Raw genomic sequence first — 23,553 nt, forward strand, 5'->3', positions numbered from 1 at the left:
CTGAGCATTCACACAAATTCCCTGAGCATTTCTTGGACCACGCTGAGCAACATCAAACATGCACACGGCGGCCGAACTAGTATCACACCTGTCCAAAACATGATGAAAGTATGTTCCAAAAAAGGTCAAATCACCTTAATATCGCTGCTGTCAGACAGAATAGCTGTCCCAGTTCCACCAGCCATTTATCAATTTCCAATATTCAATCAACCCAGAGTAGGAGCAGCAGGTGGTAGAGTGGCCTGAAGGTTGTGGGTGCGGTCCTCAAACCTTGAGTGGCTTTTTTTGTTTTTTTTAAAAGAAATGAATACTATATGTAAAATTTCCATATCATAAACACCCCTTGTAAAATTAATTTTGAATATGTGAGTGAAAAATTTAAAAACATACTCAGAATATTTTACTCTTTACCCAGTGTACATTTTACAGTTTAGACTGTGACTTAATATCTAGAGTAAAATATACCTTAAGAAATTTACTGTGTATGTGCACATGCTTTTGATACCCAATTCAAATTGCGTTAAATACGATCTTTTTATATTCATTCACATTACAAAAAAACAAAGGCGACTTCAAAAGTGATACACATGCGCGTAAAACAGTCATATGGTGCATTTAATTTTTGTGCAACCCCAGCCAACAATTTCTTAATTGAATAATTTCACGTCATCTTCTTTTCTCCTTCCTTGTCCGCCATTGCTTTCCATGCCTGCCTGTATTGGCAAACAATTTTAACATTTCGAGGTCGGATGAGTACAACCTGAGCATCCAGACTGCAGTCGCATCGGATATGTATCCAATTTCTACCCGCATACGAAAAAGGCCTTGGTCGGATTTGATAAACGTCCAAATTGTAAAGTTCACATTCATTCATTCATTCATTTTTATTTATGTTTTGGGAAAAAGCAAAAGTAACACAGTTATTTCAACAAATAACAAAAGAACAAATTGGTAAAAAAAAAAAAAAAAGGCCAACTTTGCTGGAGTCTGAGTTGGAAGAGGAAAATATAAGTATTTAAACCCACCCCATCCCCTACTCAAATGAATTAGCCACTCTTCTAGAACGATATCGACAAAGCATGAGCGCACTCTCTTTTTTTTTTTTAAATTAGGAAATATTTTGTTAAACGCTTAATATAAAATTAAAGATGTATAATCCTGCACAAGATTCTGAAATTTTAACAATTTAGACTGACTAAACAAATTATGAATGTGATCCCGAAAGGCAACCTTGTAAATGATCTGCAAAGCATTTTTCTGTAAGGTGACAAATGGATTAGTTGCATTCTGGCAAGTATGGAATGCATCCTCATAAAGGTATGGTTTTACTTTTTTTTTAATTGAGAGTATTCAAGAGATTTTTGTAAAGTGTCTGGTGTGAGGTTTCCAAAACAATTTGTTAACAATTTTCCTCCCCAAAAGTTTGTTTTCATTCGCATTTTCAACTTGAACACCATCAGTGGGTATTGGTCATTCTGAGTATATTATCCGATTAGCAAAGAACATTACTTTGGTTTTGTTTATGATTAAAGATCATTTGTTCATTTTAATCCACATTGACATGAAAAATAAAAACCAGACATGTCACATGTGAAAAAAAGAATTCACCTAATATTTTAAAAAGTGTGTAGGTATCTTAACATGTTGGTTTAACACACAGACTAAATGATTGAAATCGACTCTTCCTGCATGTATACACTACCACTGAAAAACTATCTGAGTCAACTTTCTGTGCATCCTCCAATTTCTTTGATGGAATTAGGAAGGAACCTGACATTACATTAAATAAAAAAATATTTCAAGTTAATATTTTAAACTACATTATATACTGTAGATGTAAGATGTCTTTAATGATGATTTTGATACCCAACAGGTGTATTTAATTCAACATATTTGAATACAAATACTGTATGCGGAGGCAGACATAGTTTGACTAGAGCTCAGACTGCATCCAGTGCATGGAACACAAGCATACATGCATGTGATGAAGACAAACCGTGTCAGAGACCTATTTAATAATGTGTGCATGTAAACGTGAGCGACCTGCCACAGCAAAATAAGTTATAGTGACCCAAAGTTAAAAAATTTGGTTTTGGAATAATCAAAAAAAAAGTACATCTCCACTTTTTAACAATATCAACCATTGCATTACGCTACTCATTCCATCATTAACGCAGATATGAATGGGTAGCTATAAAACACCCACTTTGAGTTGCATGCCTACGGCGTTGCTAAGATAGGTGGGTCAAAGTTGTGAATTCCATGCGTGTGGACAGCAAAAAAATAAATAAAAATAACAATGTTGGTACTGCCGTTTTAAGAAAAATAAAAAAAAAACAATCACGACAAATCTAATTTATTTTGAATATGGTTTCCTTGTATAAAGAAACATAATGCATTGGAGTTCACTTGCTACACACTTTATATAACAATTGCAGCCAAAAGGCCACAATACTGCCTTCAATGTAAATGCATCATCATTTATGAAGATCTCAGAAATGCTGGTAAGCTGCAAAGTTTAATCAAAGGTGAATGTTGTATCATCAATCAAGCTGTAAACTAATTATGGTTATATAAGAGCAGCTGCTTGCTGGTATACCATGCCGCAATTTGATCCGAATAGTTGACTAATCGCGATTACTCTTGGTGATTAGCCGACTACCAAAATAATTGTTTGTGGCAGCCCTACTACAAATTAGCACAAGGGAATTGTCAGCTTTATACTGACACCTGTATACATGTGTCTCAGCGTGGATATCTACGACAACGGCAAGGTAATAAGTGATGATTTTGCTATTTTTGGAGATAATTGCTAACTTTCTTGCTGAATACATTTTACATAATTAGATTTTTGATTGATTGATTTTTTTTAAATTTCATGGTGTTTATTTAAGTTATTTACATTTTACCATATTCAAGCATTATTGTCGCGTATTTCGGAATTTACTTGAGCGATTTCAAACATCTTGTTGTGGCAGGTCACATAGTGAAAACAAAGTGTAAGACCTCACAACTTAAAAAATTACTTTTTCTTAGTATCATTTCCCTTTCACCGTCGTATATTAGTTCCATTAAACTTCGGAAAAGTCTGAGATCAACAATGACATGCTGTTAACAGACGTGATATTAACAAATTCAACCAATGCAACTCACACTTATTCTATTTAGTCTTGTTGCATACTCACCGGCTTTGCACAAATATCAAAGAACCAAAAGTTTAAAATCAATGAACATTTGCAGAGAATGGGGGAAAAGAAAAAGAGGACATTATTAACAAATGACCTTTAAGATAAAAATGGGGGTGAAATCATTCTTTAGCCTTGAGGTGACTTTGACGAAAGCATGTTATTAGTACAACAGGGAACTGTTTGAAAAAAATTGTTGCTCGGCAAAAATCAATGGCATACGTGTATCTTTAAAGTATTTTAATCACGGAATTATGTGACTTCCGTGATAAATCTAGCCCTCTAATCATAACGAAATCAAGACAAGACTTTCCCCATTCCTCTTACCACAAGTACATGCTCCAGCAGTCCCAGATATCCCGTTGCACATTCGTTTCCATAGCGCAGGGCTCTCATACGGACCTCCTTATTGACCTCGGCATGGTAGGCAGCTTGCTGAAAGGGTGAAATAAAAAAAAATAAAAATCAACATTTTAATGAGTGGCGGTTCAAATTCAAGAAATTACAGGGCATTAAACGTGTTCGAGTATGAGTTACATACAGACAAGACAACTGCCACCTGTGTCTAAATCGCAAACTTTATAAATCCCCAGCAGTGTAGCTTCCTGAGTTTTCCACCAACCTTGCAGGAATGTAGCATGTCAGCAATGGCCCTTCTGCTGAGGTTAGCAGTGGCAATGATGTCCTCTTGGCGACAAGAGTTCCCAGCAGCCACTGCCTTAGCTGTTGCCATGGTGATTCCTTTAGTCATGCGAATAAACTCCTCAGGTGTGGTCGTCTTTGCTGGTGGGTCTGAGCTGCTGAATGTCTGTGTCATTTAATCAACAAATGGCCTTAAATTAGTATATGCCATAAAAACCACAGTACATTCTGTAACATTAAAAATCCATAGTCAATGATTATGACAATTAACTCATTCCTCATATTATGGTTGTGATTTTTCGTGACTGTTTCGAAACTGTTAATTGCCTTGACACTGACGATCTATGAAAACAGTTGTACATAAAATTTGTGGCCTATGTTGAGATGTCACATTCTGTTGCAAACACAAAATCTGTACATAATAAAAGTGTGACCTGTATTCTACCAAAAGAGAAAAATAAGGACATGTGCTGACAAATGAACTTTGCCAATTTCAAAGTGTCGTTACTAACCGCCAGCTCCTGTCTGATGTGTTCAATAGTGGCCTCCAAAGCTCTGGTCCCTTTTGTGGCTTCATCTTCAACAGCCTTTACCGTCTTCAAAAGCGATGTCACATTAGTCACCATCACCTGTTGCAGACAAAGATTATCATATGGATTAAAAGAGCAGAAAGAAAACATCACTCATGGATGCTAGTAACCACACATATTTTAATTCCATCCCAATGAATAAAACCTTTTGTTTGGGTTGAGTTTTTATAGCGCTGAGGGCTGCTACAAACCACAGGCAATTGTCTAACTGCCTTTGCTGGTGCAAGGCACTTCTCACTGAAATTCAGGTGTCGTCTTCTTGTCAATCTGATATGACTTTGATGAGTGAATGTAGTTTGATTACTTCACCCATTCGAAAAAGCACACGTGGGAGTAACTGTTACTGTTATTGGCATCAGTGGTATGGCATGACACCTTCTTGTGATTGATTCCAAGTCAGCCTTCAGTTCATTGATTAGCTCCAAAATTACATTGCTGAGTAGACAGTATGTTGGGATGAAGTCTTTGGCCTTTGAAAAATATTTACAATCAAGTTTGTGCCCATTTTGCATAAGTGAAGTAAACCAGGCCCTGAGAGAGTGGACATTTTTAGTCCTTTCAGTCTTGCCTTTGGGTGTGAAGCTGAATGTAGCTAGAGAGCAGCAGGGCAAGCTTCAATATTATTGATTGTGCACATGTTAAGGGAATTTGCCTTTTGTCTTTTACCTTAGCAGAATTCTTAAGATGGAGCATGCTGGGATCATCATGAGGTTTGCCTGCAGCTGCCTTGGTGGTGCTGATGAGGTTGCCCAGAGCTTTGGCCACATCTTTTACGGCGTTGATAAGGACCACCTGTGGAATAAATGAAACATAAGCAAAATAAATAAATAAATAAAAAAGTTAATTTTTTTTTTTAACTTCATACATCATATTTTAGTCTTTCATGTTTGTGTTTCTTTGATCACACCTTGGGCTAATTATCATTTCTAGACCAATGACAACTCTGCATGACTACTGCAGTGCACTTTCGTTCCGGACCAACAAGGCTTCCCATCTTTGTTAACACAGCAATGAAAGCTGCTGCTCGAGATTCAACCAGTATCTAAAAAAAGAGCTCCTGTTCTAGCATCATCTAATTTTAAAATCCCTTTTTTTTTGTATTAACTGTAAATCATCTTGAACATGCTGCACTTATACAATCTGTCTTCATAACTCATGTAACAAATGCTTTTAATTCACACACAAGCCCAGGGGCGATTGTACCTTCTCACTTGCTATTATTCCCTGCCACCACACAAACAGGTTTTCTCCAATAAGACAAACTAGCTTTTTGGTCGGCCGTTTGGTTTTTTGCTTTTTTGAATTACTTCATATTAAAAAAAGTTGTTTGCTTTATATGGAGTAGCATCCACACACCTGGGTTTCTGGATCTTCAGAACCAAGGCTGGCAGCTCCCAGTTTGACCACATCTGCAAGTTTGGTAATGGTGCAAACAGAAGATTGGGCAGCCTGCGCTAGTTTTTCTTGACTGGCCCCAGCACCTGATACTAAAAGCTTGGTGTCCTCCACTAGAGCCTTGGCTGTCTTAAGGATGTATTCTCTGTAAAATGGGGAAATAAAAAAAGTCACTGATATGAAAAACAAACTGAGCACATTTTGAGAGAGAGAGAGAATGAATCTGTATGAATCCAGTGTTTATTTTCCTTAGTTTGCCACACATCTACATAGACTGTCAATCATAAAGCCGAAAATACAAAGAAGAAATGGAATTGAACATAAAATCACAGCTCCTCTAATGTTGTTTGACCTGACCATGGTCAATGCCAATGAAAACATTCATAGTATACTTCAAGTACACGTAATTAATAGGTATTACTTTACTCCATATTAAATGCAATACCCAATCTTTAACAGAGAAATTTATAAGAATAAATGCAACCAAAAAAAAAACATGACTAACTTCACACTTCGCTGTTCAACTCGCAGTCCAACAGATCATTTAGGTTTTGTCAACACCTTCATTATATTTTTAGATACCTCCACAAAAGCAAAGGAATATATTAACCACTCAATGAATACTGTAACTCAAAAAAACCCTCAATGCCCACTTGAACTTTAACTGAGCATTCTAAATTTGGAAAATTGGCAGCTAGCACAGATGCTCTACGCATTTTCATGACACATGATCCTACATAATGCCACTCTTGCTATTTTAACACAAGAGAAGCTCTTTGTATGCGTCATGCCCTCGGAAATAGTATTGTGCTGATTGAAATTAATGCTCAAACTGTTTGTCTAAAACAAGTCAGAAAGGGTGAAACTACAGTACATCAACTTAGAGTGACAAAAATTGGTTTGTCAGATTGCTCATAAAAAAATGAAACTTTACCTGCTCTATTATGGGCTTGATGTGGCAGAAGCAATGCTACTAAACTAGTGCCTCAGCATGCTCAAGTGTGATGTGGAGCCAACATCTCAAATGATTTGGTTCTGAGAGCAATTTGTTCAAGGTGAACATTCTCAGCTGAATAAATATAGCACAAAATGTAAGGATTTTTATGTTTGGTCAATTATTTCTTCAATGTAAAAAAATCCTCTTTGCAGTAAGTCTTCAGCTGTTGGAAAGTTTGTTCATTTCCCTTTGGAAGAAATATGCATTTGTGGGATGAGCAACACAGCTAAGTACAGTATGTGGGTTGCGGCCATACAAAATTCGACAAATCTCTGCAAATGCCAAACATCGTATTTTGCTTTTGCTATTGACTCTCGTTTTGAGCTTCTCAGCATGAAAATTTCCCTGGAAAAAAAACAAAAACAAAAAACCTCCGCTCCAAGAATTAGCATTCGATATTTGACTGATCTGGATAATGTGCATGTATTGCAGTGAATCTAGTTGCAATTTGTTTGTAGTGAGCCCTAGTTTGCTAACCCTCTCTGTACTTCAGTATTGTTAGGCTGGCTTCGACAGATTTGTAACGTTTGCAGAATGATATGGCCAGCGGCTCTCTTCCCAGACAATCTGGAACTGACTGCATGCAGCCAATCTCTAGTCTCAGTGGGCTGCCAGGAGGCAACACGCTTTGGAACCTGAGCATGTGGAAGAATGTTATGTTCAGCAATGAGCCCAATAAATGCCTCTGACAGTTGGATCACAGGGTCCGAGTACAGAGAATATGAAAAGAACACTAATAGTGTAACAGCTTTTGGTGAAGGAATTGCAATGATGCGGGGTGGCATAATCCCTCATTGGAAAAACAAGACTTGTCATCATCGGCTCCAATCTCAATGTAGACAAATATAAAGATCAGATTCAACAACCAGTGGCAATTCCATATCTTCACAGTCTGCAAATTACCTTTATCCTCCAAGATGACAACGCTTGACCTGACAGAGATTACCTCCAGAATTTAGGAGTGGGGAAGAAGGAATGACCCGCCAGCTGTCATGATCTAATCCCATGGACCACTTGTGGGATCAGCTTGGGTGTAGTGTTCTGGACCAACACAAACATGTTGGCTGACTTGCAACAAATGTTGGCAGAAGCATGTCCTGCCATCCCACAGCAATGTGTGACCAGGATGAGGAGAAGGTGCCAGGTTGTTGTAGCTGTGTATGATACTTCAACACACGACTGAGGCTCCTAATTGTTGAATGAATACACTGTTTGCCAAAATGTATTGATTCATCTAATTTCAACAGTCCAACCCACCAAATACAAAACAACAACCAACAGCAACAGCAAAATAAGTTGTTGGCACAGCCAGAAAAGATTTGATGATTTTTTTTTTCATGGGCCCAACCCATATAATCAGCTCTGTCTGCTTATCTCACAAATATAGCACATTTTAAAATAATAGGGCAATAGGCAGGCTTTGCAACAAAATATGATGCAATGTCGAGCAGAAGTGCTAAAACAAGCAAATAATCAACCAAATACGAACTGCCTTTCGTTTGGTGCGGTTTTCCCAGACATTTTGCCCCAATGCAATACAATACAACTTTATTTATAGAGCGGATTTCACCACAACTGGAGCTGTAACAAAGCTCTTTCCATATGGTGTAATATAAATTAGCGGGAAATTAGAGCACAAATTAAAACACATAAACACATATACAATTGATACCAGAAGAACAGCGGAACAGCAAAAGTCTCATGTTAAGTCGAAAGCTAAAGACTAAAAATGTATCTTTGCCTCACATTTAATGGGAGGTCATTCCATAGGGAAGGACCGGCAACAGAAAAGGCGCGATCCCCCCTGGGGCGGTGCTTAGTCCTCGGCAACTCCAGCAGCATTTGGTCCGCAAACCTAAGGCAGGTGTGTAGTGGTGGAGGAGCTCGGAGCGGTATGCTGGGGCGAGGCCATTTAAAGATTTGAAGACAGAAGTATTTTGAAGCAAACTCTAAAGCGCACTGCGAGCCAGTGAGGAGAGGTCAAGATTGGGGTTACCTGTTGGAGGCACTCGAAGGAGGACTGGCTAACTTCAAAGTAAAGTGCATTACAATAATCTAGCCTACACGTAACAAAGGCATTGATTACTGTATGTAAGTGCTGCTGGGAAAGAAAGGGCTTCACTTTAGCCAGCTGCCTAAGATGAAAGAAGCTGGATCGAACAACAGCATTGATTTGCCGATCTAATTTAAAAATCACTGACCAATTTAAAACCCAAGTTCAAGACTGTTGGCTTTAGGTAAAATGCCAGGGGGCCAAGGTCAACTGGGTTGAAAGTACAAGGGCCACTGGGACCGAACACCATAACTTCTGTCTTCTTTTCATTGAAATTCAAAAAATTAAGTGACATCCAGATTTTGATTTTGTCTAGGCAGGATAAAAGCCATATTCCACAGGTGTGACCAACCAATAACAGGCACCGGTCACATGGCAAATCCTCACAGTATTATTTTACCTCATTCGTTTTTTTAATGTAGTAGCACACTTGTAGATGTATTATGTATGCATTTATATGTACTATCTGAGTCGTGAGATGTACCTGTGGTCTGCAAAGGTCTCTGCATTCTCTCTGTTTAGAGTTCCAGCAGTGGCAAACATGATAGTGGTGTCAAGGTCGGCGATGATTCCAGACACAGCGCTGGCTGCAGTGATGCAGGCCTGGGTGCCACGGTTACCTGCCTGCAGGGCTGCCAGCACATGCGAAACCTACAAGAAGACCAATTTATCAGGACTGTTACAGGAATCTGATTAAAACGACACACAATAAGAAAACCATAATTCGGTTGAAATTTCAAAATGAACCTAAAATTCACTATAACCTTTACCTGTGAATGTATGTTATGTTAGAAATGCTGTGGCTATGTAAAAACATTTATAGAAGTAACATACCGTTTACAGTACCGGTAAACAAAACATAATTACAAAGCTTGTTTAGAGTAAGTGCTCGAACACGCAATTTGTTAATGCTAGGAATGAGCCACCAAAAGCATTTGTATTGTAACAACCTTGCAGTTATGCATTATGCCAAATTGTTCCGACAGTCTGTATAGCCATTAATGTGTATTGGCTGAGTCGTGGTCTGTGATTGGATGAGAGTGGCAGGGGGGCGAGAATGACCTTAAGGACGGAGAGCGGCGAGCCTTTGTGTGGCTGGCATAGGGCAGACAATCAGAGCAGACAGCGAATTTTTTTTATTTTTTTTTTTTTTTGGGCACAGACGGAAATCAATCATTTCTTAAAAAACAGATTTAAAAAAACTACTGGCATGCTAAGATTTTAAACAGAACTATGCTGGGGCGGGGAGGTGGGCGTTGGGGTAAGCTTGTGACCATGGGGTACATGCTTTTTTTCCACTCTACTGCAATAAAGTGTAATTGCACATCCACTCCAGTAGCCATTAATCTTGGTGACCTCATTTTGATAAAAAAAAAAAAATCAGCATAACAGGTTTTATATTTATTTTTGTTTCATAGGTTAGAGTTATATATAATGTATTTATATTGTGCACCTGAGTTAATGTTGCTGATGTCAATTTGAATTTGTTATTTATTGATTTTGTTTAGTTTTATTTTCAGCAGCAAATGGTGCAATATGTCTGTCAGACATGTTTACATCTTAAACAAGGATATTGTTTGTTTTTTTTTATTTCAGGCAAACTGGTGCGCTTATAAAATCTTTTCATTTACAGACTAATAAACAATGTTAAAAAGATTATTCTTGTAAGTTGAATTATGTCTCTTTTTGTGACGGTTCGGGTCGGGGAGGAGGGCGTGGCAGTATGCTTGTTTACAGATTCACGATCCACCCAGCCAGGCCCTCCTCCGGAGAAAGTGGGCGTCGGCTCCGGCGCACCTGCAGCTCGTTGCCGGCAATCAGCGCCGGCTTAAGAACCAGCCACGCCAGGAGTCCGACGCCGGATTATCTTGTCACCTCACGTGGTACTGGCTCATGTCTCGTCCTGTTTCCCGATCGCCTGACTCGTCATGCTCTCGTGCTTGCTTGACCCCTGCTCTTCCGTCTCCCCCCTCTAGCCGACCTGAACCCGTCTGGTCCCGCTCCGCACGCCAGCGCCTCCGAGATCCTGCCCGGCAAGCATCCCGCCAGCGCTCCCCGCTCCGCCGTGCTTCCCGCTACCACGCCAGCCCGACTTCGCCTCCCGGCGCGCCCCGCTCGGCCGCACCCTCGTCCGCGCCACCCGGCACTTGCCCGTCGGCTTCCTTCAACGCTGTCCCTGACGACGCCTGTCTTGTGTTGGACTCTCTCCAGCTCGCCTCCCCACTCCAGCCTTCAATAAACCCTGTTACCCACTCACCTGTCGCTTTTGGGTCCTCCTTCCTTCCCACACGGTTCAGAGAACCGCGACACTTTTTTCTTTATGTTAACAAGGATACGATGTTATGCAGCGGTATACCTATAGCTATTTTATAGACAAATGCTATTATTTGTAGTTGCAGTGGAGAGTGGGTGGTGGAGAGGGGCGGTAATTGTTTTCTTCTTGCTAGGTGGGGCAAAACAGAAAATAATTGAGAAGCACTGGACTAATAAGAGTTCTTCCATGTGATTTTTATTTATCCTATTGAAAAAAGTAATTTGGCCTTGACCAGAGAATAAGTACAAGAAAAACTGACCTTCTCTGAGACTTTGCGAGCACTTTCAATCAGTTCCTTCTTGGTGAATGAATCATTGGGGCTGCACTGCAGAGCTCCAGCTTTGGTCACCAGACCGGTACAGCTGAAACCCAGTTCACCCACCTGCTTCTTTATATGAGAGCCAATCTGAAAGAAACAGAGTGAAAACTGCTTAACTGCTGCATACGTAAATTGCAAACAATATTACAAAAGATAAAATGTATATTACTAAAATCTCAGCATTGGCTGATCATATTTATACCTCATCATTTTCTGCGGTTATAGCTGCATATTTAGCCTCATTTGCCAGATTTCCAAACTCATTAGTCAGCTGATTGGCCAGTCCACCAAGGTCATCAGGGTTTGTGTTAGACTTGGTCACCTAAAAAAAAAAAAAAAAAAAAAAGATTACTTATGTCAGTGTAGCCAAATCTCGCAGCCTTGTTTAAGAATATTAAACAAACAACATGAACAATTAATATTTCTTGATATAACAATTAGTTGACAGTTACAGATAGATTTTTCTCTTAATTGCAATTTTCAAGTGGAGTTGTAGTGTAGTTACTCTACCTAGGTGGCAATATTAAAATTTAATTTCTCCTTGAAAATCCTTTACAACACATCATATTGTTTTCATAGGTGAAATAAAAAAATAGCTTTAAAAACACCTTTTCAAAATAAAATACTGTATTCACACATGAAATAATTTAGATAGACTCACTAATCAGTGTCCACATGTCAATTAATAGAGACAAAATGGAGCGTCCCTTTTAAGTAACTCACTATTGGGTATATATTCTCAAATAGTCTTACCATCTCCTGCACAGTGACAGCAATGGCCTTGGCCGTCTTAACCATTGTGGTCTGGTAGTCCACAAAGGTGCCCTCGGGTTCCAGTGTAGGTGCATCTTCCATTTTATTGATGGCGTCGTTGATGGAGTCCACCATGCCACCCACAGCACCCGCTGCACTGGCTGCTTCAGCCAGAGTGGCTCCCAAATCATCGACTGCTTCCTTCATCATCTGCACTGATTCCTCCAGAGCCTCTTGCATGTGAGCGGCCTGGAAAAAGAACCCATATTAGACTTCATGATCCATTGTAATTTATACTGTTTGATACAAACATATTATGTATGGGTTTGATTAAATTAAATTCAATACAAATCTATAAAGCACATTTTAAAACAGTGAGCAAAGTGCTATACAATACATTGAAAACTAACAGAAGACCTAAAAAAAAAAACAAAACAATAAAACACTGAATTCCATAGCGGACAAAAATATTCTAATTGTAAGAATATTAAGAAAACACAAATAAAACACAAAACTCGCAACTCTATGAATGGTCAGGGCCGACACCAAAGCGACAAAGTGGCAAGACCAGGCAATTAGATGAAAATATGCCAAAGTGGGATCAATTGTAATATGTGGGGAACTTGGTTCCGCATTTAAAGAGCCACTACAGCAAATGCACTGTCTCCCCGGTGTTATAAATGTGACGTGCTAACCACCATTAGAAATTTATGTTCAGGCCTTAAAAAAAAAAAAAGATTCCTGAGGTAAGACAAGAGCAAGGCTAACCCTAACTTTAGGACATTGCAAAGTTCTAATCAGATCGAGATGGAAGCATGTAAAATCTTCTCAAACATGTTAAAAGAAAGAAAAACCTTGGCCTTGGTTCAATTCTGCATGTGAAAGAAACAGGATTTTACTACCGAGTTAATATGTTGCTTCAGTGCTTTCCACATGGTGCAAAGGGATTCTGTCGTAGCGTGTGCGGGGTTCTGCAAAGCGTTTTCATAAGTGGCTAACAATGGGCAACTAATTTTGCTGCAATATGAAATCTGAACTCACAGCTGTACGAAATCGCAAGGTCATAGACGCAACAGCAAATCAAAAATGGCATGTTCTATCACGTGACCTTGTACAACACAAAATACATGGAAAGTTGCAGAGCAAGATCCAGCCAGCATTAGGTATATTTAATAATCGTAATAATGATGTGACGATGGCCAAAGGGGAAGCGTGGAGAGACTCTGAGGCAAAAAAATGCATAATACAAATTGACTTGATAAGAACAAAAGGTCTCGTCGTTTTGAACAATCTATGATATCATATTCTATCAAAGTACCTTGGGGTTTCCTCCAGCTTCTTTGGCAGTGTAGAGCATCTGCAGGGCTGACTCTGTTAGAGTTTTTGTTTGATCTAAGACAGCCATCTGCTGTTGGCTGCTAAGTATCTTTGACGCTGCGCCAATAGCTGCCATTATGAGAGGCTCAAAGTAACTGACCATTTGAGAAACCTGTTGAGTGAGGAAAAACATTTTTTGGGAATATAACAGCAGGATGGGCCAATACTGAAAAGAAGTCAGTCACTAAAACGTGAGCCGAGTTGCCTTACCTTATGGCCCAACTGGGAAGCCTCAGAGCGTGCGGCCACAGCAACAGGTTCTATCAAATTGCTAATCTCATGAACTGAGGCAGCCATCTGCTCATGGAGGGCCTGTAACACAACACATACATGGAGTTCATGATCAGTTGTCACAGCTGGAAAGCGTAACTGTAATTGAATAATAGAAACAGACCCAGAAATAGAAATATTGTCACTTTGACAAGTCACACCTTGCATCTTAAATCCTAATATCCCTGATACAGTAAATACCAGTTGAATGTAATCCCCAGACAATGTACAGTTTGTGTTTACCTCCATAGAGATATCTTCTCGGGGTGTTAATTGCTGGCTGATGGCAGCAAGCGAAGCATGATCAACCTCACGGATGCAGCCATTGAGAACCTCGATAGCGTCATCACACTCCCTCTGGCCAGGAGCCTTTTCTCTGGTGGAATCAATTAAGATGGATAGTTTGGACGATTAGAGAAGAATTGAGTGTCTGTCATAAAAAGTTGCTTTACCATGGATGTTCATTCAAGTGATGCTCTCATCAATAATTAAAAGATTTCCATACAGACCCGAAAGGTCAAGTGGGAATATTTATTATGATGTTTTTTTTCTGTTTAATGAATACAGTAAAGATGTGTTCGCAGATCTGGTTTGCCTACTATTCACCAGTTAGTTGAGCGTGAAATTATGTGGGTGGGGCAAGACAAAAACGGGAACGTTTTATTGTGATAAATGACAATGGATGATTTGGAAAAGAAAAAAAATACATTTGAAAAACGTTATGCATAACAGTAAGCATAGTGAAAGCTGCCGCAGTTATAGCCCACAGGGGAAAAGTCACCTGATTTATAAAAGACTCTTGGTCATTGTCATCTGGAGCCCACTTGGCGCCACGGTTCAGTGTGGCAGGTCAGGTCAATAGTGGCACTATTTTTTATTTCTTTTGCATTAGCCCTACCAAATAGTGATGTGTATGAAAATGCCTTATCTGATCTAGGATAGGGAAGCACATTTTCTCAAGTATCAAAGATGGTAAGATCTTGATTTGTGGGAAATTATACCTCATGTTGGTTATGAGTTTCTTGATGGAGTCAGATACAGTTCTTGAGTGTCCGGCAAGCACAGACCACTTAGGTGGGTCTTTAGGGTTGACAGCCAAAGAGCGCGCAGTCTGGATCAGGCCAGTAGAACTTTCCAGCATCGTCTTTGCTGCCGCTACGATGGGCTCCATGGCAGCGTGACCCTACGGTGACACAATGTAACGTTAAGGATACTAACTCTGGTGCTTTTGGGAATTTGATATGACGTACGGTCTCTCAAACATTTCCTGATTTCGATCGAAATTAGGAATTTAGTTTCTGAAGATCAAAATCTACGCAAATAGTCTGGATTATGTGTACCCTTAATGACATAGAACAGAACATAATTGGAATTTACATGAATCCTAAATGCCTTTCCAAAGAAATGTGTGTGGTTATTACAATTTAACACTACATCCATGACAGATTAGATCTTTCTGATTGAAAATACCTCACGACTGATCTGAGCTGGAATGCTGGCAAATTCTGGGTTGGCGGCGAAGGCTGTTAGGTTGTCCACCGCTTCTATCAGTGGACCAGTCGCAGCCTTGCACTTTTCTCTGTTCTCATGATTGAAGGCTCCATCCAAAGCCTACAAAGGAATGAAGATGATGAATATATTCTTTTTGTGTTTAATCTCCGCAAAATGTACAATTCGGTAAGGCTGAAAGGTAAACCTAGACAGATCAAGGACTAATTTTCTAAAACAGCCCCATAGCAGTTGATCCACTGTTCACACCACAATTACGACAAAGAAATTGTCTGCTCTGTAGCACCTTTGATTTGTTAACTTAATTGAAAGTCAAATCGAACATGAAGGGAGCAAATAATTGTAATTGTCAGCTGAAGAATGATGTAGGCAATAAAATTTAAACAACGAACCTTAATTGACTTCACTAGGTTGGCAGTTGTGTTGGCCACTTCTTTGGCTGACTGGACAAACTGTCGCTTGGCAACAGGGTTGGAAGTTTTAGAGGAAGCCAGGCGGCATGCATTACACAGTGCAGACGTGTGTTTGGCAACAATGGTAGCTGCAGAGAGTACCTAATGCAAAAAAAACCAATGAAATGAAATCAACGATATCATCTAAAATCAAAACATGAAAACAAGAAAGTGGGCATTGGTACTTGTGACTGGGTGCAGCCGGGGTCCACCAAGTTCTGGCAAGCCATCTGGATTGACTGGTTAGCACGAGCAAACTGAGCAGGATCCACCAGACCCTTCTGCCCTGCTGAACTGTTGGGGTCGGAAACGCCAACCAGATAGGCAGCCTAAAAACAACAAATAGATCAGGTTAGTTAAATTCCGTTCCATTATCTCTGGTCTAAATGATGTCACAATTCAACAAGTAATTTTTACCTGTGCCGCAGCTTCAGTCAAACCGCACAGGGCCTTGGAGCCAGAACTGACTGAGTCACCAAACTCGGGCAGGTTGGAGTTCTTGGCATTGTGGGAAATACCGGCCATTGATTCACCAAGGATCTTGCAACATAAAACAGATGAATAAAAGATGGAAGAGCGTGGTCGAAAAACATTCATCAATAAAGCATTAATGATGTTTGTCCAACCTTGGAGTTTTCCATGACGCTGTCGATACAGTCAAAGTAGGAGAGCTCATTGACAGCTTCTGTCGGGTTTTCCAGCATCCCCCTCACAGACTACACACACAGGCAACATTGTCACACACTGCTCTGTTAATGTCCGATTATTTAATAATTGGGTGCTTATAATTTATTACCAGAGTTAAATGATAAGGATATTAAGTTAACTAATGAATAAGCATCATAATTTCTAATTAATATTTTCTTTTTTTTGCTCTTTGTTAGTTACGCTAACTTTATTATTCCCAATTTCCTGACATTACAACACTTTAAAAGCAATTGTGAGTCATGTGTTGCAATAAATACGATGCAAATAATTTATAACAATGGGGGGGGGGGTTCATATTTTAACAGTTTAGTGCCGATGAAGCACTTAGTGAAAGGTAAGTGATGTAAATTGAGTGGCTGATAATTCCTTAAGGATAGCAGGATTTTCTGCATAGTTGTCTCATATTAGATAAAAATACTAAAACATTACTTACAGTATGGCAAATATCTGTAAATAACTCATTGGATCTTCAAACAGCACTTTATGGGAAAAAATGCACCTTCTTGGTATAGCAAAACAAAGTTTGAGTCGTATTACTATAGCAAATTCCAATACACTGATTCTGACATTGTTAGGAAGGTCAATTAATCGAAATGCATTCATGCCTGAGCAGAGAGCTTGAGGACGTTGTACAATAAGCGACTGAATGCTGCAGCCATAGCAGTGTTCTTTTATCTAATACAGTCATTTAAACTAAATATTATACTCGGCGACAAATAATTCATAACTATCAGAACTGGACAGAATTTTTAAAAATAAAATATTGACACTAAAGACACATTTTTATTGACTAACCATATATCGCCATGACACTGCGTTATGTCAAGAGTAGTTGACCATACTGTGACAGTGAATGCTTATTTAGCAATATAACTGGCACCTAATGTGACAAGCTGAACTTTAAATTCTTCCAATTTTCCAAATAGTCTTGATCAGCTGATGGATTTGTGAAGTAAACATTTCAGTGAAACAAACAAATTGTGGTGTCTCGTAATCCAATTAACTGAGATGGAAAAAGAATTATGCAAAGAACAGAAGAGACAAGAAAATAAAATAGTTTAGTGGTGGTACCTCCAGCTCTCTGAGGGCATTGTCACACTCCTTCTGACCTGGAGCCTGCTGAGTGCACATTGTTATGAGCTGGTTGATACTATCTGTAACTGCTCTGTGGACACAAAGGTTGACAAATGAGATAATGAGATGCTTAGTAAAAAAAAGGGACTTATCAAACAAAAAGCTCAAGATAAAGAGTACCGAGCAGCAGCTGCCAGCTGGTTCTTCAGGTTGGGGGAGTTGGGGTCAGTAGATAGTGCTTTGGCTGAAAGCAGTAGTTTGCTGGATGACATTGAGATAGTCTTCAGGTTGGACACCACTTGTGTCCTGTCCTCTTTAGACTGGAGAAAGCAAGGAAGAAGGCAAACATTTTCACAAATTTTCAATGCAATACAGATTTAATGCATTCCGATTGAAAGCCTTTGCATTTTTGTTCATGTGTTACTTCAGGCTGAAATGTTGTCGGTCAATCGGGAGACAGATCGACATGTCAATTAAGGATATGCAGAGGGGCATAGGGCTAGATTTACACTTTTACACACAAGGTTGAAGTGCCAAAATTACAAATATATATTTTCTGGGCTCTCAAATGCCACAATTCAGTTTGTGGCTTAAAAAAAAAAAAACAACAACATTAAATAAGATTTCCACAGATTTAACGAAGGCCTGTTGTACTGACATCGTGACATATTGAATTATCTCAGTGTTTCTGTCTCTGCTGCGTGCAAGTAAAAACATTCACAAGTAGCCACTTTGAAGGTACATGCCTGAAACTCCTCCTGTTACAGGATACCGCGCATGTGTCAATTGACCAAGAATGCCGCTTCAAAGCGGCTACCGTTGTAAGGACAAAGCTCATCATACTGACTTGTGAAGTTCCTGCCATGTCAACACCAGCCTCCAGGAAGTTACTGAAGTCCTGCCCGAACTTGCCCGTGGCTCTGGCCAGGTCTTGGGTGGTTGCTCGAGACGACTGGACAACCTCATTGGCTGACTGGTTCAGATTGGCTGCTACTTCATTAAGCTGAGCTTGAACCTCCTGGAAGCTCCTTCCACTAGATGGGAACTAGAAAGGAGAAGGGCAACACCAGCTGTGAGGATAACTTTTAACTTAAAAAACATTTTACTTATTTGTCTGCCCCGTTTCTTTCCATGTTCACACAGTAAATATGCCAAGTCTTGTGAAGTCCTTGACAATTAAACTTTGTTCAACTTGCCACTAACGCGTTTGCATACTACTAACTTGATAGAAAAAAACTTGTTTACATTTTGTTATTTATGCTCACTTACATACATCCACACAAATACAATTAAAATGGAAAAACATTAACACAAATTCACTACCAGCTAAATTGGATTTTTGACTTCTATAGGTGTCAATAGCAGTTATTTGTGTCATAAACTTTCATTGAAGTACATTTCATTGGGTTTAGAACGCAGTTGATTGCACTCACAGAATCAGCCAGGAGAGATTTGCTGGCTTCACCGACAGTACGAATGGCGTTGTCCACATCTCTCTGACCAGGGAGGCAGTTCACACATCTGTTCAAGGCCTGAGACACCGCTTTAGCCACCTACATACATAAGCAGATGCACAAATACACTCATACTGAGTGACTGATGAAATCAAACACTTGCAGCTTAACTTTAGTCAAGACAAAAAAAAAAAACAAACAGCTACAATTTTCATGATGTTGACCAAACATGGATACAAAAACATATTAAATGGATCTGATAGGTTGGCTTTTTAAATCATGAAAAAAATAATACATAAAAAAAACGTAGGCAAATCTGTTGTCGAAACTCTATGCTCCTATGACCCTCAATCTTTGTCTGACCTGGGCTAGTCTTTGTTGACTCTCTGGATCTCCTGGCTTGGTGATGGCCTTTTTGGTCTCCTCAATTAAGTTGCCTGACTTATCCATGACATCGCTGGCGCAATCCAGCAGAGCGGCACGTGCCCCCGCGTCGTCTGTGGTGGCAGCAACTCCTCTTGCGGCTGAGGCCAAGGACTTCAGAGCCTGGGCGACATCTCTCGCTGCCATACCTGGAAAAAAGCAGATCTGTCTCAAGATGACTGCATTGACAATACAATAAGCCTGGTTGGTTACACTGTCATTTAACTAGGAATTAATATTTTTAATCAATCATTGCCAATTAATGGGCCTCATTTGCTAACCGTGCATATGCATGTATTTTGTGCGCAAAATGTGCATTCACAAATTTTGCGTGCAAATGTGTTATTCATCAATATTCATACTTGAATTTGTGCCATTCTACCAAGAATTTTAAAATAGCCTCAAACCATGTATACACACATACAATGGTGGATCAGCTTTCAAAACCAACGAACACAAATCTTTTAGAAAAGATGCACAATGTAAGGAAATAGCAAGTCATTTATAGTCAACAATAATAATTTTCATGATCACAACTGAAATCTGACATTTGTTAGTTGACCAATGTCCTCAAGAACGATGAAAGTCATTCACCCTCTTTCCGCGATATGTTTAAATAAGTGAACTCATGAAAATATTTTTTCCCGAAACACAACAGAGAATCAGTCTACTTTCATGAAGGACTGCAGAATGTCTCCGAACGATTACTCGATTATCAAAATAGTTGTCTATCAATTTGATGATTGACCAGTAGTCCATTTATTTTGACACCTCTAGTTGTATATACTTAGGTGTGCTCATAAAATATACAAATTCTCCTCCTATTACAGCTAGTTACTGAGAAAAAACAGACTTGCTCATATTAGATCTGTTGACTCCGCTGTTTCTGCTAGCTGCAACATGTTTTGCCTCAATATCGTAGGCTTTAAGTGCTTCGGTGATAAGCGAAGAGTTTTTGTTGATCAATTTGCCCACACATCCATGCCCTTAGGGCATTCAAAAAAAAAAAAAAAACTTTCCATCCAGCAGGCCAAGCAATGCGTTCTCACTTCTTTCATTATGTCGCCGAAAGTTTACAGCAGCTCCGTGCATATATTGTTTTTTGGTGAGACAGGAATTAGAGAAGTTAAATGTTGTTAGACTGAGTGCTTAAATAAAGTGGAATAAAGTGTTATCAAATGCACGTCTAATGTGCATCCCGTATCTAACATAAATCCTGCTTTTTTGGTTCTGGAAGTATCTATTCAGCAAGTAGAATGCAAATCACTGAAAAGTGTTGAAACACACCTGTATAGTTCTCATTGCCCTGGGTGGCCTCACTTAGCAATTGAGCTATAGCTGAGCTTACTGCTTTAGTGCTGGTACCAAGGTCCTGGGAGCATTTCTCAAGCTGTAACCATGAGAGGCACACAGAGAGGAACAAAGTGTTATTGATGGATGTCTTCGGTTGATGTAACTTGCACAAGTAAAAACATGGGCACAAACGTGTATGTGCATGTGTCTTGATCCATCCCAGCTTGTGCGTTACTTACATTCTCGCCTGGCAGGGGTTTGAGTTTGCCTTCATCGGCTGAAGCCTTGGCATCCTGAATATCTTTCTCCAGACGTCTCACAACCGACAGAGCATTATCTATCTCCAGTGGGCCGCACGCCTCTTGAGCCTACACATGGGCACACATGCAAACATACTAAAATTGTTGTCTGTCTATAATACATTGAAATTTTTACCTCTTTAAAATTTCCAAGGGACACCTTCACTTTAAAACCCACAAACACATTCCTGATTTTCTAATTAAAATTGAAGCTAAAAATTGCAGGCGTGTTGATGATACACTCTACTGTAAGTGCTTAATTGTGTTTTCACGTTAACACACAGCAGCACTGATGGTCGCCATGTTGCACGTTATCCACTAAAATGATAAGTTTTACTAAGACGTTAAATTGCATGTTCTTTCATTCTAGCAGACTGTGCGCTTTTGGCAGCAAATTTCATTTTCATGAAATAAATACCATCAAGTATTCAAAAATTGTCTTGTCATTTGCATGTATCAATTCATACGATTGAAAGAAAATCCCCCCAACATATTTTTTTTTAATTATTAATAATTGTAGGAATTGTTCCCCGTTGTATGCAACCATATGCAGCCCAATGTACTGGCATCCTGGTCCTTTTTGTTTTCATCATCGAGAATGGACTTTGCCACTTTGACCTTCCTAGCATAGCATTGCCTAGGCATGTATCTACCTATTCATAACTGTGGTGATGCAACACTGCTAAATCACACAAGGGCAATTCAAATTTTAAGACCAAAATAAAACCTTTCAGATGCAGTATATTTACTGACAAAGTCACAATTTGTCTCAGGTTTGAATCACATTGCACCCAAATTAATAAATTATAAAAATGATTTGCATATACTCCACTGAAAGAACTACGCTGTAAATGTCAGCGTTTGCAGATGTAATTCCGGCTGTGCCCAGTTAGTGGATCTCTTTCCACATCAGTTCATCAAGTTTGTCTCTGGTATTGCCCATGTAAAGCTTTGATAAATCAGGTTTAGTGTCAGGCAGCGTGATGACATCATTGCCAACCTAAATTCTACATCTCGCCTTTGTTTCTAATAAGCTCAAAGAACATAATAGTGTAGATGTTTGGTACCTTCTGTGAGGCAGTGCGTAGCTCAGCCAAGGCACTGGCCAGGTTCTTTGCACACTGGCTGAGCTGCATAGCGGATGCCTGGTCACTGATGGTGGGAACTGTAGCTTTGGACGCTGTGACCATTTTTGCACCAGGCTGAAACAAAAACAATGATATTTTTAATGTTTAAATGTATTCCTATTATACTATGTGTTAATGGGAGGCAATCAATGTGTCATAGTCTGGTCCCAGCAACAGTAGGAGAAAAAAACAACAACACACACACGCACGCACGCCCACACACTCTGCATGCATACATTATGTGCCTTCATTGGCGAATCTGTCTATGTTGCAACTGCAGTCAGTCACGCTTGTTTTTGGCCGGATTCCCATAAAATGATCTATGTGAATTACCCAGCAAGCACAATACTGCTACAAAAAGAGATGCCTTCAGCCCCATCGATTCAAATTATTTTCCCACATATGTGAACATACTTCCCACGGAGGAGAAACATCTGAAAATGAATGATTTATTAAATCATTCAGATAGACGCTTCACATTGTCCTCACATATTTCTATGGCACAGTACATCTTTTCCTTGTGTTAAATTTCAATCAATAATAAAAGTGATCGGCCATTAAGTAGCAAATAAAAGAAGAACAGGTCGCTGATAATCTAGTGGTGCACACAGCTGACTTCTATGCAGGCAACTTGGCTGTTTGCCCTGAGATTCTTTGGCATCCAATCCAAAGCACTGTCTATCTTTTACAAACAGTCAACCTGCAGAGACTTTAGCGTTCCTGTAATTCTGAACAGGCCAAGTGGTAGAACGGCCCAACTGCTGAGTTGTGTGTGTGGTGCGTTACCTGCAGGAAGTTCTGGCTTGCACTGATGAGGGCCAACTGAGCACTGGGGCTGTCAGGCTGAGACTGGCTGCCTCTGACTCCTTGAACCAACTGAGGAATCTGCTCTGCAACCACCTGAGCGACGCATACACAAAAAGAAAGACCTCAGCTGACTTGTTTCCACAGGGGAACATTTTAATGAACGTGATTTTGTGGTGCTGACAATTTGCACATTACATTGACGTAGTTGTATGCTCTGCCCCCAAATATTTATCTTGACTATCGAGCTGAGTGAGTTGAAAGAAACGATTGCTCTGCACAAAGAATATGAATCTTTCATAATGAAACATTTGATACTTGCAGTGAGCACTAATCAAAATGATTTATTTCGCGTCGCGGCACACAATCAACATAGCTGAGAAGTCAATGTTTATCATATCATCCACAGTCAGGTTGCAAGAAATATGAAATGCACACATATACCAATCCTGCCCAACACACATTATACAAGCAGGTTCAAATTGAAGTAAAAAGAAATTTTTATAATTGAGAAG

At 39.5% G+C, this 23,553-nt stretch overlaps 1 protein-coding gene across 3 annotated transcripts in view; it reads right to left on the reverse strand.

Annotated features, from left to right (window-relative positions):
- The window catches only part of tln1 (talin 1), a 79,957-nt gene that overhangs the window by 14,911 nt on the left and 41,493 nt on the right, over positions 1–23,553 (reverse strand). For all 3 annotated transcript variants that reach the window (XM_088281506.1, XM_088281507.1, XM_088281505.1), the window contains 27 exons: positions 23,021–23,134; positions 22,175–22,309; positions 21,048–21,176; positions 20,803–20,905; positions 19,456–19,664; positions 19,072–19,191; positions 18,486–18,683; positions 17,819–17,958; positions 17,636–17,729; positions 16,483–16,572; positions 16,274–16,396; positions 16,042–16,185; positions 15,797–15,958; positions 15,366–15,506; positions 14,897–15,078; positions 14,139–14,271; positions 13,836–13,937; positions 13,567–13,737; positions 12,249–12,497; positions 11,698–11,817; positions 11,436–11,582; positions 9,347–9,513; positions 5,774–5,957; positions 5,084–5,209; positions 4,340–4,456; positions 3,808–3,993; positions 3,513–3,620 (listed from right to left, as the gene is read on the reverse strand). In XM_088281506.1, coding sequence (XP_088137632.1) covers positions 3,513–3,620; positions 3,808–3,993; positions 4,340–4,456; positions 5,084–5,209; positions 5,774–5,957; positions 9,347–9,513; positions 11,436–11,582; positions 11,698–11,817; positions 12,249–12,497; positions 13,567–13,737; positions 13,836–13,937; positions 14,139–14,271; positions 14,897–15,078; positions 15,366–15,506; positions 15,797–15,958; positions 16,042–16,185; positions 16,274–16,396; positions 16,483–16,572; positions 17,636–17,729; positions 17,819–17,958; positions 18,486–18,683; positions 19,072–19,191; positions 19,456–19,664; positions 20,803–20,905; positions 21,048–21,176; positions 22,175–22,309; positions 23,021–23,134 — 3,894 coding nt within the window. The remainder of the gene's footprint in view (positions 1–3,512; positions 3,621–3,807; positions 3,994–4,339; positions 4,457–5,083; positions 5,210–5,773; positions 5,958–9,346; positions 9,514–11,435; positions 11,583–11,697; positions 11,818–12,248; positions 12,498–13,566; positions 13,738–13,835; positions 13,938–14,138; positions 14,272–14,896; positions 15,079–15,365; positions 15,507–15,796; positions 15,959–16,041; positions 16,186–16,273; positions 16,397–16,482; positions 16,573–17,635; positions 17,730–17,818; positions 17,959–18,485; positions 18,684–19,071; positions 19,192–19,455; positions 19,665–20,802; positions 20,906–21,047; positions 21,177–22,174; positions 22,310–23,020; positions 23,135–23,553) is intronic.

Source organism: Idiotropiscis lumnitzeri, chromosome 18 (assembly GCF_059441095.1).
Source record: "Idiotropiscis lumnitzeri isolate Australia: NSW breed Sydney's pygmy pipehorse chromosome 18, RoL_Ilum_1.0, whole genome shotgun sequence".
NCBI lineage: Eukaryota > Metazoa > Chordata > Actinopteri > Syngnathiformes > Syngnathidae > Idiotropiscis > Idiotropiscis lumnitzeri.